This window comes from Microtus ochrogaster, chromosome 4 (genome assembly GCF_000317375.1).
Source record: "Microtus ochrogaster isolate Prairie Vole_2 chromosome 4, MicOch1.0, whole genome shotgun sequence".
NCBI classification, from domain to species: Eukaryota; Metazoa; Chordata; class Mammalia; order Rodentia; family Cricetidae; genus Microtus; species Microtus ochrogaster.
In genome coordinates, this window is record NC_022011.1 from 47,932,342 (window position 1) to 47,948,639 (window position 16,298).

The 16,298-nt window shown below is 53.3% G+C and overlaps 1 protein-coding gene across 2 annotated transcripts in view; it reads left to right on the forward strand.

Moving 5' to 3' along the window:
- The window catches only part of Ntng2 (netrin G2), a 65,312-nt gene extending 56,424 nt beyond the window's left edge, over positions 1-8,888 (forward strand). The window contains exons 8-12 of one of the 2 annotated variants that reach the window (XM_026778738.1): positions 2,227-2,301; positions 4,007-4,108; positions 5,678-5,845; positions 7,232-7,366; positions 7,934-8,888. In XM_026778738.1, coding sequence (XP_026634539.1) covers positions 2,227-2,301; positions 4,007-4,108; positions 5,678-5,845; positions 7,232-7,366; positions 7,934-8,166 — 713 coding nt within the window. In that variant the 3' untranslated portion in view covers positions 8,167-8,888. The remainder of the gene's footprint in view (positions 1-2,226; positions 2,302-4,006; positions 4,109-5,677; positions 5,846-7,231; positions 7,367-7,933) is intronic. The other variant, XM_013346076.2, reaches the window with a different exon arrangement.
- The last annotated feature ends 7,410 nt before the right edge of the window (positions 8,889-16,298 follow it).

The window sequence follows — 16,298 nt, forward strand, 5'->3', positions numbered from 1 at the left end:
AACCTTTCAGAGGAAACTTCCTGCTCCCAGGAACCCCTCTGAGGCAGAGGAATCTGGGCTTTCAGGCCTAGCTGCCTCTGGAGACCTTTGCACTTGGTTGAGCCTGTGATGGACAGAGGGGACCAAAAATAACCAGGAAGTGACGGGGTGCTCTATCTGCCACTGACCAGTGGTTCATGCAGGGTGGGGATAAGCACTGGCTGCCAGATACTGGGGGACCTTGAACCAACTTGGAAACTGGGTAGGGCAGACTGAAGTTGGAAGCTAAATATGAGAAGACAGGGAGCCCAGTGAAGTCACTCTAGGACAGGGACTGAGTTATGAGCATCCCCTGGAGCCCAGGGCTGACTGACTGCAGGATTTTGCTAGTGAGCAGCAGGCATGCCCATCCTCCAGGCTGCAACAGCAAACTCCCAGTGAGTGTCAGATCTGCAATTCTGAGCCTTGTGCTGGATAGCTGAGCTTTAAGGGGAGGAAGTGGCTTCAAGGTAACAGTCAGCAGCCTGCACCATCTCATCTAGGACATCCTTAGCTCCTGTGTGACCACTGAAGCCTGTACTCAGAGTCCCCGGAACATTTGGCATACCTTTGGTCTGGATGCCAGTAGCATTCAGGTGTCTGGCTGGCTGCACAGCATTCTCTTCCTAGTCTCCCTGGAGGAGGGCGGTGAGGCTTGGGAAGAAACCACTGCGGCTATGGTATGCAAATTATACCTCAAGAAAGCTGGTTTAAAAAAAATAGAGAAACAGCTTCCCAAGGTCCCAGGAAACACACAGGTCAAGCTGGAACACGGGGGGGGGGGGGGGGCTACTGCCCCTGGAGTCCCAAGTGTTTGGAAGTGGTCCAACCTTTAAGACATAACTAGCATGGGCTCTTGGTCCCAAGGATCCTCTTCTAGTCTTGGCACACAACACAGGACCCCTGAGTGTGTCCCAGAAGAACCAGAGAAGCTTTCTCTTCCTGGACCCAGTACCGTCTACAAGGTTCTCAGACCTCTTTTGTTTTTTTTGTTTTTTTTTAAATTTTTTTTATTTATTATGTATGCAGTGTTCTGTCTTCATATATGAATACTCACCAGAGACGGCACCAGATCTCATTACAGATGGTTGTGAGCCACCATGTGGGTGCTGAGAATTGAACTCAGGACCTCAGGAAGAGCAGTCAGTGCCCTTAACCTCTGAGCTATCTCTCCAGCCCCCGTCAGACCTCTTTTGGCTACAGCCCAGCTGGGCCTTGATACCCCAGTCCCAGAAGTTTCTGTCTCCTGCCAATGTCAAGCTGTCTGGAAGCCCCTAATCCTTCCCAGCCTCCTCATGAGGGTGGGGGGAGCCAAGCTCAGAAGCAAGATGCCTTCGGGGTGGATTTACCAGGGTTCTTAATTAAGCCCTTGCCAATTTGGGTCCTGCGGCCTTGTCTCTTCACTGAATACCATATTAATGTCAATTTGATGTCCAAAGACTCCAGGCTCCCAGCTGGGAATCTCCTGCCGTTTTTAACTGGTAGAATTTCTTTTTCTTTCTCCATCAGCCACCATGGTAATCTGTTTCCAAAAGGGAAGGCATCAGCTCCTCCCTGATGCCCCCCCCAACACACACACACACACACACACACACACAAAACCTTCTCCCCATTCTGTCCTTTGAATTTGTCAGTGATTGCCAACTATGTTCCTTGCTTTGTGTGCAGCTCTGGGAACTGAAGAGGGGGGGGGAGTTGGTGAGCCATGATGAGGTCCCTGATCCTCACTCCAAGGATCAGAGGGTAGAAGGGCAGTGATCAGAAAGGCGAGTTAGACATCGGAGGACACTCTGGAGAACTTCTAGAAGCTTCCTCAACATGTCTTGCCTGGTTAGCCAGGACATTGTCCGACAGCACTGCAATAGCCTAAGGTTTCACACACAGTATTTGTTCAGATTGGCCCTTAAGATGTAAAAGAAACCACACAAAGAGGGAAGAGTCCTTGCAGGCAGTGTCCCAGCAAAGGAAGGACTATCCCCAGCCCACAGGGCCTCAGGCCTGGGGGCCTCCTCTCATCAGGCTTCAAGTTTGTGTGTGCAACTCCTCCGCAGGCTGCAATAGCATAGCCGCTGCCTCTGTAGCGGAAATGGAGCCTGGTCCTTTGACCCACGGTGACAGAGCCTATAGTGTCACTTCCTACAGGGGCCTCTGGGAGGGTGGGGGCACCATCCCTCACATGACTTGATTTCTTCTCTTCTTCCTCCCAAGGGCAGACCAAGCCACCTACTGTTGCCCCCCTTGGTGATAGCTCCCTCTGGCCCCAGGTGTTCACCAGTGCACAAGGTATGGGGGCATGCTAGGTCTGAGACCCTGGAAGCTCCAGCTTAGACCCTCGGGCCCCTTCCTCTGTAGAAGGGGTGCCAGGCTTATATGGTGGGCCTGGGTAGGAGGGGGCCCCAAGAACTGAAAGTAGTGGGAGAGAGAACTCAAGAGTTAAAGCAAGGAGGAAAAGGACCTGGCGGCCACCCTCACCTCCAACTCCCAGCCCTGCCCCTATTGGAAGCCAGTAGTGATATTGCTAAACCTTCTCCAAGGGCTTCAGAGTCTGGAGAAGGAACCACTCCTCTTCCTCCTCACGATGTGGGTCCCAGGATACCTGGGCAGCCAACAGGGCTCAGAATAGGGGTGACTATGAATAAATAAAGGTGGTAGGAGAGGCCTGGTGCAAAGACAGCCTAACAGTGGACAATAGCAGTTACATGAGGTTGTGAACTATGTAGAAACCCCCCAGGACCAGGTCAAGAGCACTATTTTCCCACTGTGGGGGAACACCCAAGAGAGGGGACTCATCTCTAGTCATATATGGATGTTCATGGGCTAGCTTGTCTCTTCAAGAAGGAAGGTTGTCCTCAGTTGTCCCCAGATAACCTATTGTCAGCCCTATTATCCTTGCCCTACCCAAACACCTCAAGTGCCCCTCCAGCCCAGGGATGAATGAGCCAGGCTTTGAGCGCCCTCTGCTGACAGTTTTTTGCACAACTCAGGCGCATCAGCGCTTTAGCTTCTTACATCCTAGAGGCCCGTCCCTCAATCAACAATCCTCTCTGGCGATGAATACACTAGTCAGCTCTGGCCCCACTAAAGGACCAGAAAGTCCAAGAAGGAAGTACAGAGGCTGATTTCTCCATGATAGTAGAATACTCACCTCTAAGAATGGGTTTGGGCACTGGTGGGATTCCAGGCAGGGAAAGGCTGCCTGCATTCTTGACTAAATGACACTTGTAAGTCACACCCAATGACAGTAAAGGACCCGCCGTAGCTGGAACAGAAAGAAGTCCTCAGAGGAAAGATGGTACAGTCTTAAAACTGTTTAGGAATAGTTGTGTGTTTATAAGTGTTCTGCCTGCATGTAAGTATGCTCACTGCATGTGTGCCTGGTGCCCATGGAGGTCAGAAGAGGGTGTGGACGCTCTCGAACTCTGGAACTGGAGTTACAGAGCATTATGAGCCGACACATGGGTGCTGGGAACTGATCCATGTTCTCTACCAGAGCAACAAGTGCTCTTAACCACTGAGTCATCTCTCCAGCCCCAAGATGCAGTATTTAATGCCAGGTTTAGAGTTAGAATTTGATGACCAGGGGAGTTCTGGGGACAGAGGGAGAGAGCAGAAGGGCAGTGACATTTGCTTTCGGTCATCCAAATATCTCTCAGTGTCTGCAAATGCCTTAGGGTAGGGGGTTCGGAGAGGGAGAAAGTGTTTGGGGATTGGTCCAGCAGATGGGTAGGTGTCCTCGTGAGACCAGAGGCTGTGGGGATGCACTCATCGCTACAAGGTACTTCAACCTGGAACTCCATACCTGGAATCTCACTCCACACCCGAGGGTCATGTGGTCTCTCCCTGCCTCAAATGTGAAAAGTTGATAGGGTTGCCTGGCGCCAGCCTGAGACACTCAGAAGTCTTGGTCTAGCTTCTCCATGGTTACAAATGGCTTGCCCTGGAGGATGGACCATGGCAGGTGTAAGCACTTGTTTCTCGTCTCTCTAAGCTGTGCCTATCTCGGCTGCTGTCCCCTCCCAAGTCAAGGGCTCTACACTTTTCCAGCTCAAGCCCAGATCTCCTCAAGTGATACCCATTGAAGAATTTCAAGGTAAGATGACCCGGGCTGTGCCTCTAGCCTCTTCCCCAGATCACTGGACAAAAACAAGGCAAGACAGAGCTAGCTGGTGCCAATGCAGAGAACCCTCCCAGAATAGCTGGGTCAAGGTTAAGCAGCGTCTCTCTGGCCCCAAGGGAGCTGAAAGTGGGCATGAGTCAGAAACCAACTCCGGCACAGTGGGCAGGCACATGGCAGGAGAAGCAGCTGCCACAAATAGCTTGAGCTGGCTCCCCTGGGAGGTGTGGCCCAGGGGCTTGTCTTGGTTGGAGTGGAATCTGGGACACTTGGGTCACTGGCAATGCTCTTTGGGGGCATCTGGAGGATGCTTTACCTCCTCGGTGTCTCTGGAGGACCCAGGTCAGGAACAGGTCAGGCAGACCCATGGGTGGGCCCACCAGTTCCTCTAGATGTATCTCAAAGGCATTTCTCCAGGGTCTCCTGTGACTTTGATCCTATGGAGACCAGATCAGCACCACCCTGAGCATCACAAGAGAGGGGGAGTGCCAGGCAGTGGTGCTTTAATCCCAGCACTAGGGAGGCAGAAGCAGACGGATCTTTGTGAGTTTGAGGGCCAGCCTAATCTACAGAGCTAGTTCCAGGATAGCCAGGACCATGGAGAAACCCTGTCTCAGGAAAAGGAAAAGAATGTGGTAGGCTGGAGACGTGGCTTGGTCAGCAGAGCACTTGCCTGGCACACAAGAATAGACCCTGGGCTGGAGTTGCAGCAGGGCACTAACTGGGTGTGGAGCAACCCCAGGAGGTGGCGGTAGGAAGGTCAGAAGTTCAAGGTCATCCGTAGCAACAGATGGAGTCCAAGTCAGGCTGAGCTACCTGAGACCCAGTCTCAAAACAACAAAACCAAAAACACTTGTGGAAGGGATTGTGTGTGGCCCCACAATGGCTCAGAGGGAGCTTTCCTTGGTTTGAACTGTGCGTGAGATTCAAAAGCTGGACTGGGGCCAGAGAAAGTCAGGTGATGATTCCCAGAGTCTTGCTGAAACTAGCCATACAGAGCCGATCAAGCTTGTGGGGAATTCTGGCTAGTAAGGAGTCCCACGGGACTTGCAGGGACAGGGACAGCGGTCAGTTTCTCTCTTCCAAAGCAGCATGGAAGGAAGGTTTTCTATCCCGTTCCATCACGTCTCCATTTGTGCATGACTCTATTCATCCATAGGCCCCTGAGGGGACCATGGCAAACATGGAAACCTGGCACTGCCCTCTGCAAACGCGGCCTGCAGCACGACCCCACCTACCTTGCATGAATCAACTGCTAATCAGCCCCAGCTCACGGGCATCCTTCAGACAGCAGTCTGCTCTGACGCTGGTCAGGTGTTAGCATGCCCTGGCCTCCATGACTCCCTACCCACGGGCCTCCCGGGGACTCAAAGCTAGCAGAGTCAGCTTCATCATATCCTGATCTGGGGCCTCTTTCCAATCCTTCTCCCAAAGATGCCTCCACCCACCTTCCCTGTGTATTCTTGGGTATGTCCTTCTCTGTATGCCTCAGTTTCCCCCAAATGCTCACTGACCATTGGTGTTTCTCCCACTTGGCTGGTCCAGACTGTGAGTGCTATGGCCATTCCAACCGCTGCAGCTACATCGACTTCCTGAACGTGGTGACCTGTGTCAGCTGCAAACACAACACTCGAGGCCAGCACTGTCAGCATTGCCGCCTAGGCTACTACCGCAATGGCTCTGCAGAGCTGGATGACGAGAATGTCTGCATTGGTAAGTGGCAGTGGCAGGGGTGGGTCTCAGGACCCTGGGGAGGACCCACCTGGGGAGATCCAGACCCTCCAGAGTGAGGCCCTCCTCATCTGAGAATCTCTAGGGGACCAAAGCCCTTTGATCTGCTGCTGTGACTGTGGGTGCTGGAAACAAACACAGGCACTAGTTAGAATCAAAGGCTTGTGCACATTTGCCATCCCCTGTCCTCTCTGGGCGCCCCAGAAAGTTGGGGGGTGGGCTAGCCAAATGGTTTATATCTCTCCTGCTATTGAAACTGCCCTTCAAATTTTCAGAGCCAGCCTTGCAAAGCTGGGCCTGCCGTCGCAGGTGCCTACTCTTCCGTGTTCTGTCCCAGCATTGGCTTTTCGGTAGAGAAGTCCCAAGGTGCTCCTTAGGCCTGGACAGGGGACAGACCCTAAAAGGCAAACCTATAGCCCCCAAATGACACCCAGTAGCATAGAAGGGCAGTCGGGATTGCCTATTTCCTGTTTCCAGCAGGCCTGTTTCCAGCAGGGGCCAGGTCTCAGGCTATGAGCTGCCTGGATCCTAACCAGCAGCCAGCAGGACCACTGCCCATCCCCCCACCAGGACCACTGCCCATCCCCCACCAGCAGCACCACCTGGCCTGCTCAGCTGCGAAGCTGGAGCTGTCACTCTGGATCATGGCTGAGGCCTGCAGATAATTCCATCAGCTCTAAAGTGATCAAACAGAATTGTGTTGCCAATGTCACACAGGGCCAGCAGCAGGGACAGGGCAAGGCCTCTGATCTGATTAGAGGTGCCCCCTTTTTTTTGTCTGTCTGTGCCTCCATCTCAGGCCAAGCACTGGGCTTCAAGAACTAGGGGTCAGGGACACACACACTCTACACGCAGTCACGCGTGCACACACACACTCCCCTCCCCCCAAACCAGCTAGGGCAGGCAGTGAGCAGAGGTAAGCCTCTGGCTGCTCTTCCTCCTCCAGCCTCGGGGGGGGGGGGGGAACTAGCTCTTGTAGACCAGGCTGGTCTCGAACTCACAGAGATCCGCCTGCCTCTGTTCTCCTGCTCTTCCTCCTCCAGCCGCGGGGGGGGGGGGGGGCATTCAGCCCCCTTCAGCTGTCCAGAGAAGGAGATGGGACTGACTGAGGCCTCACAGTGGGACGAGGAAAAGGGTGTTGGAGGCCAGGAGAGGAAAAACTATAGAGCCTTCTCTAGCCATGTGGATGCCCCAACTGTCCCCACTGCGGCCCAGCCATGAGCTCTCTTGTGGGGAGCATGGCCAGGGAGCACAGAGACCGAGCTAACAGAGATGTAAACAAGAGCTATAAAGATTGGGCCTGGGGCAGAACCTATTTGAATGCTGCCCTTCCGACTGTACGTGCCCCATGCCCTTGCTCCTCCTCAGAATGTAACTGCAACCAGATCGGCTCTGTGCATGACCGGTGCAACGAGACAGGCTTCTGCGAGTGCCGGGAGGGCGCGGTGGGGCCCAAGTGCGATGATTGCCTTCCCACGCACTACTGGCGCCAGGGATGCTACCGTGAGTAGACCATTCCCTGACAGTGGATCCTTCAGACTGGAGGACTAATCCAGAATGGTGGGAGGGGATCTACATGGGTCTGCTGCGGGCTGGGGTGGGCTATTCTAGCAAGCAGTTGCAGCAAGAAGGGCGTGATGAAGGAGTTCAAAGTGGGTGGGTGGGGCTCAAGTGGGTATTGTCAGGTCTTCAGTGGGTGGAGTCCATGGCAAGTGGGAGCCAGCAAGGAGGGAGAACTGGGCGTTGAAGGGGAGCTGACTGGAGTTGGCTGAGTTGGTTGCTCTAAAGAAATGAAGGCTTGGGGGAGACCCAAGGGACATAGCCTGGGAGAGCGCTCCAGGTACTCGCAGCAGAGTAGGAAAAGCTCTGGAGGCAGACAGCAGGTGCTCTTGGGGAGCCGCACCGCTGCCGGGGAGGAACTGGGCTAACAGACGGTGGACAGGCAGGGGCCGGGTCCCACCAAGCAGGGTGTGCGTCCGAGCTCCACCCGGGGGGCGGGGGTTCCCAGAGCCCCATTGCAGAAGCTCAGTCCCTCCTCTCAGCTCCTCAACTGTCCCCTCCGGTCCGCAGCCAACGTGTGCGACGACGACCAGCTGCTCTGCCAAAACGGCGGCACCTGCCTGCAGAACCAGCGCTGCACCTGCCCGCGCGGCTACACCGGCGTACGCTGCGAGCAGCCCCGCTGCGACCTCGCTGACGACGGTGGCCCGGACTGTGATCGCGTGCCAGGCACCGCCCCGCGCCCAGACACCCTGCTCGGATGCCTGCTGCTGCTCGGGCTCGCCGCCCGCCTGGGCTGCTGAGTCCGCTCTAGGGGTCCGGGAGTCCTGGGCCCGACGGCGACACGGGTGCGGCCGAGCTGCTCCCAGGTGCTACTCGCAGAGTCCTCCAGCCCTCCCTGCTCCGCCCACGCTCACCGGCCCCTTCCGACACTGTCCTCACCGCCCACAGAGGGCGCTGGGGCTGCGATTTTCAGATTTTTTTTTTTAAATGACCCAACGTCCCTATATTTTTCCTTTTTCCTTTGCTTTCTTCTCCTTATTCTTCCTCCCCCCTCTCCCTTTTGCTGGCGGTGAGACAGGGACTGGGGAGAAACGCTGCTCATCCCAACACCCGCAGGTCCTGCCACACACACACACACACACACACACCCCTCTTCCGCACACCCCAGCGCCTGTTTCTGGCTGGCTCCACCAGCCAGCAGACCCGGAACTCCAGTTGCCTACAACTCTAGTCGCTGACTTGATTCTCTTTTGTATCTTTTTTCTTTCTTTCTTTTTCTTCTCTCTCTTTCTTTTTTTGCACTCACCAGACCCCAGGCCCCCAAGGAGGCCTGGAGACAGAGGAACTCACTGTCTGAGGGGTGGGTGGGACAAAGGGCGGAGCAGAAACCTTGTTTTCTAGAGAACTATTCTGTTTGTATTCACGGTCCTTGTGAGGAGGGACTCGGGTGGGAGCTGGTCACCGAGGGTGGCTGATGGCTGCAAGCCCACAGTAAAAGGAGTTCACAGCTGCCTCTGCCCTCTTGCTTTCTGTAATGATAGACACTCCCGAAGGTCTGGATAAAGAGGGGAACCCACAAAAAAGCCTTAAAGAAACAGTTCCGTACTCCGAGCGCTCTTTCCCAATCTGTCCTCTCCTGGTCCTCCCCCCACCCTGGTGTTTCACCTTTGGCCAGGCTGCTGGCCACCACCTGGTAGGTATTTTTCCAAACAGAGGCGCCCTCTTTTCCTACAGCTCCTTCCAAATTCGGAGCACCTGCTATGGAAGCCCCAGGAAGATAACTCAGGGAGCATTCTCGAGGCTGAACCCCATGCTAATTTGAAACTCTCTTCTGTGACCCCCTGGGATAAATGTTATTTCGGCCCTGCTGGCTTCTGAGTTTTAGGTTACACAGAACTCCCAGGCTGCAGGCCTGGCCACTGAGTCCCAAGGTAGGCACGACACCTCCTTGCTTGCTTAGGTGCTTGGTATGTGAGGACCCAAAAGGTTGCGGCAGTCGGCCCACGTGGGCGTTTCCCTCCTCTGCTTGTCCTGGAGGTCAGGTTCCCCTCCCATTTATCTCTGCACATCTCTTAGTCCCTCATCCTGGTTCCTAATTGCCCCACTGCTCCCACAAGTGTCCCCTCCTTGTTATCGGCCAGCTGTTCTCTGTAGGCCATCCTGTCCCCAGGCCTTTGCTCAAGTCTGAAGCAAAGCTAAGACAGTGTGCTACACATAGCTGGTATGATTTACCAGAGTAAAGACAGAGAATGGAACGTTGGCTGACTGGGGCCAAATGCCGCCCCCCCTACTGGTCACTCTTTGCTCTGATCCCCTGCACCAGCAGGAATCCGCTCAAACCTCTAATGTGGGGCTTCTGTCAGGTCCCTGGCTCCATCTACAGAACCCCAACATGCCTGGGCAAAACATCTCTGGTTCTCCTTGTAGATGAGAAAGGCCATATGACACAGCTCTAAGAAATATATAAGCAAAAGTGACAGACAGGACTTGCAGAAAGTTTCTAAAAGTCACCACCACCCCCGCCATATTGGGCCCCAGCCCCTCTTCTGCCTCTCTTCCCAGTGCTCAGTCTGCAGGGTGGAGGCAGGAGTCATCTGGCTGAGCATGTAAACCCCCCTCCAACATGGTGGAGCAAAAGCAGAAATTGCCTCTGTGAAGACCCAGCCAGGCTATGATGTCTCAAACCTCTAAAAGTGGGGGAACGAAGAAACATCCATGGGAGGGAAGCTGTGGAAACTGCGGTTTCTGTTTCAGGCAGAATTGCCAGTTCCTAAGCCTCTAAAGTGCATTAAGTTTAGAGAAAAAACAAGACACCTAGTTCACCACACAAATCAGGATCCAAGGCTAGGACACCACCTCTCCCCAGAGCAGGGCCAGCCTCCACCTTCAGTAGGGAGCAGAGAGTGAGTTGCTACAATCCCACCTTCCTGCAAGGGGATTGGAATGCCTGGATGTGAAAGAGGTTGCAGCAGCTTTTAGAACCACAACGATCTAGGGTCCCGCCCTGGAAGCAGAGTGAGGCAAACATGTGCAGTCTGGCCTCGAATACAGAGATCCTCCTACCTCTGCCTCCCACGTGCTGGGATTAAAGGCATGCACCACCACTGCCCAGCAACCCCTTTCTTTACACCACCTGGGAGTGTCCCAGGACACTGGGGGGGGGGGGGGGGCTGAGAGAAGGAACCCACTCTGTCCTTCCTGAGCTCTCAGCTCGCCTTGCTGTGTCAGCATCCCTGGGACCAGCCAGTCTCCTCCAGAGCGAAGGGCTGCTGCGGTGCACTGTAAATCAGACTGGCAGCCCCAATCCCTAAGGACCGCTCAGGCCCTGACCTCGGCTGCAGGATAGAAGGAATGTTGCCAGTAGCCATTTGGAGAACTCTGACATCTTCCAGATCACAGAACGAAGGAGAAAACAAGGTCACCCAGGCCAGAAGTCACAGCCCAGGCTTTTGATGTCCGGTTCCCAAGGCACAGGGGAGGAAAGCACCCTTTGGCCCAGCTAGGCTCATAGCAGCACCCACCTGAGGCACCATGCAGTGTTAGGATGTTAGCCCTGCCCTTAATCCCTCCGTTATCCCAGGATCAGGCTTCCATCTTGCCTCTGACAACCCTGCGGGATGTGCAGCTCTTAGTGGCAGAAGTGAGGAGCCCTTAGCATCAGGGCTCTGAGGATGAAGCCAGCAGTGCCCCTACCCCAAGCAGTGACATCTACAGGTATCTCAGCAGTGCCCAAGTGGAGGCAGAATCACCCTAGTTTGAGAATCACTGTGTCAGCAGGAATGGATGGTTCATTTTAGAGAGGGGCAAGTAGAGGCTAAGAGGAAGAAAGCGACCGGCCTGAAATCACGATTACTAAGGGATGGGTGAGATTGCTCCTAAGCACTGCCTGCCTCTGCAGGTCTCTGTACCCCCATTGGCTCCTCTGCCTTCCTCCCTCTTCTACCCTGTGTGGGGATCCCTGGGGAGCATGGCTTCATCCCACTGACTGTTGAGAGCCAGGGGAGTGCACCCCTCACACAAAGGCTGCCCTGGCCCTGCCCTCTAGATAAAGAGAACTGCTGCCTTGGCAATCTTGCCTCCAACCATGCTTCATAGTTACGAGGCATTTATGGGCGCCTGGGGAGCAGCTCACATCTCTTGCAGGTCTGGGAGGAATTGGGGTGAATCTGGCTGGTCTCCCCCAGTGTGAGGCACCTAGCCTATCCTAGCTCATCTTAGGTGGGAATCGTTAAAGGAATGGACCCTGATAAGAAACACTGGTTTATTTTTCTTTTAGAAAGCACACACTGCAATTTATAGGCAAGCTAGAAACGATGAAAAAGCTAACAGAATATATGTGCATTTTGAGACAGTCTTGCTTTGAGATTCCTGATCCTCCTGACTCCTCGGCCTCCTCTGTGCCAGGACAATGAGCATATTAAGTTAAAATTATCCACAAGTCTCCATCCAGAGCTAATAACTGTCAATGTTTTTGATAGCTCTTTCTAGTATTTCCTATAACAAGTGCCCCCACGGAATTATTCTTGTTTTCCTTCTAATCCCACAGGATGCCGGGATAGCAAAGGAACCGTCCAACTTTTGTGTGTATGCTGGGGACCCAAATTCAGGTCCACACTTTTGTGACGGTGCTGTCCCCACTGAGCCTTCACTTTTGAGATCTCTCTCTGGACCTTTGCTCACCAGCTAGTCAGGCTGTCCAGCAAGCTCCAGGGACCTGCCCCCGTCTTCCCGGTGCTGTTTACCGGGGGGGGGGGGGGGCACCACTGCATCCAGCTTCTTACATGGGTGCAAGGATGCAGGTCCTCATGTTGACAAGCATTAACTGGACTGTCTCCCCAGCCCTCTGAGGGCCTGAGAAAGGCTAACACAGCCTTTCATCTCGCCCCTGGCCCCTTTCCTCTTCCCTCTCAGCCTCAGCTGGTGGCAGAGGGACTCCAGCCCCCAATAGGGAGTTGCTGCTGTTTCTCTGTGAGAAAAGGGTCTGGCCAGATGCCCCGCCCCACCGCTGGCTGTGTTTCTGGTGGCAATGAAGAATGGCTGTTCTGGAAGGGCAGGCCCAAGGCAGGAGGCTGCAGGCTGCCAGCTGGTTTCTAACCTTAGCTGAACAAGCAGGTGGCCCTTGGGACACAGCCAGGAGCTGAGATGGACACTTTCCATAGCTGACCAGTGAATACATGGCTGGCCAAGAACAGGGTGGCCACGAAGGTAGAGATGGCAGCCCAGGCAGGCCAAGGGCCTGGAGCTTGCCACCTGGATCTGAAGTTGGCCTTGGCAGCTACATTTTGTTTGACTTTTGAGTGTCGCACTCTGGTGTCTTGTCTTCTCATCTGTGAAAAGGGACAGTGGCAACAGTCCTGTTCTCCAGGGCTATCTAGGAGTAAGTGCACACCGGCGGGGTTGAGAGCATGCCGGGCACAGAGCCAGCCAGTCCACTGTTTTATGGTTACCCATCCTGTCACCTCCACACCTGCCATGTGACACAGCCTCACTCCTGCTCTCCCTCCCTCCTTTTTTTTCCTCTTTTTTCTCATATACCAGTGTGCCAGGCAGGCTCCAGGCACAAAGCACAAGCATCCTTGGGGGCAGATATGGCCCAGCCCTTCCACTTGCCCTATTCCTTCCCATATGCAGGCATCTGCCCAGTCTTCATGCTCCCCAAGACCAGAAAGGCATTGCAGACCTCCATGCCCAAGGGACTCCCCTGTTCCTGGGCTGTCCTGCATGAAGAAGCTCAGTCAGCATCCCTAGGCCAGGGACCTCTCTGCTTACTTCTTCATGGCTGGCCTGGAACTCACAGCAAGCCCCCTTCCCCAGGCTTGCGCACGTCGTGAGGCTTATTCTTTCTGGTTGCTCTCCTGCACATGTTGTATAGATGGGCTGGGAACTAGGTAGGGGAAACTGGTAGGACTGTAGAAGTGTGGATGGGACAGTGGGTGACCAGGAATTGGAGGTCCGAGGCTAAAAATTCCCAGTGGGTTTTGTGGAAGGCACTGATAGTCATGTGACTGTCCTGGGATTCCAAGTCCAGGGAAGCCCTCTGCATCGCCTACTCTCCCGGCTGACCTCCCTTGCTCAGCAGCATTCCCTGCCCCTCATCCCTTCAAGGTTCTGCTTGATCCAAAATCCCCAAAGAGGTGTGGGGAGGCTGTAGGGAAGGTCATGAGGGCCAGACAGGGCTGGCTCTAGGAAGGTCCTGGGGCCTGATTGAGACCTAGAACCCAGTGACATTGGACATTGGCCCAGGAACAGGTGGCAGGGCTTCAAAAGCAGGTCAGGTTGACATGCTGGAGATGCAGACTGGGGGACATCGTTGTCAAGGAATAACTTTGATTCCTAGAGGCACTATCAACGGCTGGGAGACCAGCCTCCCAGGACCCAATGCATCCAGCACAGGAATAAGATCAAAGATGGATTTAAAATCCACACGCCTGGGGCTGGAGAGATGGCTCAGCGGTTAAGAGCATTGCCTGCTCTTCCAAAGGTCCTGAGTTCAATTCCACCCAACCACATGGAGGGAAGGAGGGAATTAAATCCCTATGGATTTTCCCACTGCACCTCCCCCTTCTCCTCACACCTGACACACAATTCTACTTGCTCCTTCCCTGTCTAGAAAGCTCCAGCAGAGAAGCTTGAAATGCCTGGGCCTAGCCCTTGCCTTGGAGACACTCTTCTCTAAAAAGAAGAGGGATCCGGGGAATAAAAGTAGATGCCACAGCTGGGTAAAGAAGCAGGCCGGCTGCTGGGGCCCCTGGAACAGCAGGGTCAGAGTGAGTCCAGTAGAATACTACAGCATCAACTCTTGTTTTTCTGAAGAGTGTACAGTAATACTTTAAAAAGTATCATTAGGATATGGGATGGGTGATGGGAGGGTGGGCATTTGCATAAGTCAGGGGGCGGGTAGGAAGAACAGTTTTCCATGATAAGCAACCAGCATTGGCAAACACCCACTGAATACTTCCAAACAGTTGGCAAAGTGCAGCAAAGGCTACCAACAGGCATCTTAAGGGATAAACATGCCTATCACCATGATCTGGTCACTGCACACCACATACCTGGGCAGAAAGGTCATATAAATGTCATAAATGAGTCCAGTCACAATGAGTCACTAAGGTTTAGGAGATGGCTCAATAGGTAAAGGCACCTGCTGCCAAGCCTGACTACCACAGTTCAACCTCAGGCCCCACACAGTAGAAGATGAGAACTGATTCCTGCAAAGTCTTCTCTGACCTCCACAAGTAGTGACTACTAAGGTGTGTGCATGTACACACACTAAATAAAACACAATTTTAGGGGCTGGAGAGATGGTTCAATAGTTAAGAGCACTTGTTGCTCTTGCAGAGAACCCAGGTTCAATTCCTAGCACCCACACCCACCTGTAAGTCCAGCTCAAGGGGATTCGAGGACTCTAGGAACACACACAGATGTACACATACCCACAGCCCCCACCCCCATACTCACATAAATAAAGACGACAGATTATTTAAAGTCTTTCCACTTTTAGATGGCTATAGTAAATGACACTGAGAGGAAAACCTCTGCCTGGCAGTAGAGGCGCACATTTTTAATCCCAGCATTCAGAAGACAAGGCAGATGAATCTGAGTTTGAGGCCAGTCTCAAACTGGTCAGCCTGGTCTACAGAGCAAATTCTAGGGCACCCAGAGCTACAGAGAAACCCTGTCTCAGAAAACCAAAAAAGAAACCTGTTTCCATGGCTTTATACATATGTCCAAGCCATGTCCAAAGCCAAGAGCAAAATCTCAGGAAAATCAAGGGTTTTGCACAATGATGTGGGCTCCTTGCAGGAAGTATCAGTTGGGCCATTTCACTTCCCCCTTGGCCTTGCTGCATCACCCTTGGGAACCTCTCCTCTGAACAGAAACAGCAAATATCCCATTCTTTTCTTGGAGGGGGGCCACATCCAACGAACTCAGAGACGATGTAACTATGAAACCCTTATTGCTGCTGACTCCATAGGAGCTAGACTCCAATGCCGGATGTGCCATGGAAACACCCAAGAACTAAAACTTCAAGGCCAAGAGTTATACTCCTAATCCATTAGATCAGAAATTCTGGGGTGAGCCAAACTGATTCTCCCTTGCCAATTCCCACTGTAACCACTCTATCTGCAGTAGAAAAAGAAAGGCAGTGGTATTCCTGGCCACCATGGCTTCAGCTGCCATTGGAGACTGCCACTGACATCCCTTCAAGTGGCGAGTGCCTTCTACACAGCAGAAGGAGGTGATAACTCAGGTCCCCTGTGAGCAGAAACCGACTCTGTGGTGCTCACAACACTGTAAATTTTCTTTAAGTTCAAGCTAAACCTTACATTGCTCCCTAAAATTGTTTATTCCTCAATGAACAGTGAAACCCAGGATGTGGTGTGACTGCATGTAACTGTGTATTGGTCCAGAGAGGGAGGCCTGGTTACTTCACTACCTAATGTACTTAGTGACGTACTAGTTACTTACTACGTTAGCTACTGTGCTAACGAACTCCAGAGATGAAGTGACCATGGCTCAGCACTCATCCCATTGGGCAAATTTATCACCAGGTGTCTTTTAAGTGAGAGCTTGCTGCAAGCCACTGTGTGTGTTCCAAGTGTCTGTCATCACTGGCAATTATCCAACTTGGACATGGATGCCCTATGCCTCCACGGGCATTTCCAGCAGTGCCTGTCCAGGTCACTGCTCATTGCCTACTGTCTCTATCTTCCTGGACCCCAACCTAATGGTGAACTTGCTATAATTTGTAAGATGTCCAGGTGGCAGTGGGGACGTTCTTAACCTTACCTAGATGATTCCAAAGGGAACTGGGGACAAGCAGTGGAGCTGGACAGGCCGGGCAATTAAACAAGAAGCTGGCAGAGTAAAGGGTCACCTGGCAGCATCTTCTGCTTTAACTTAGCAACATACAATACTTCTAACCCACATC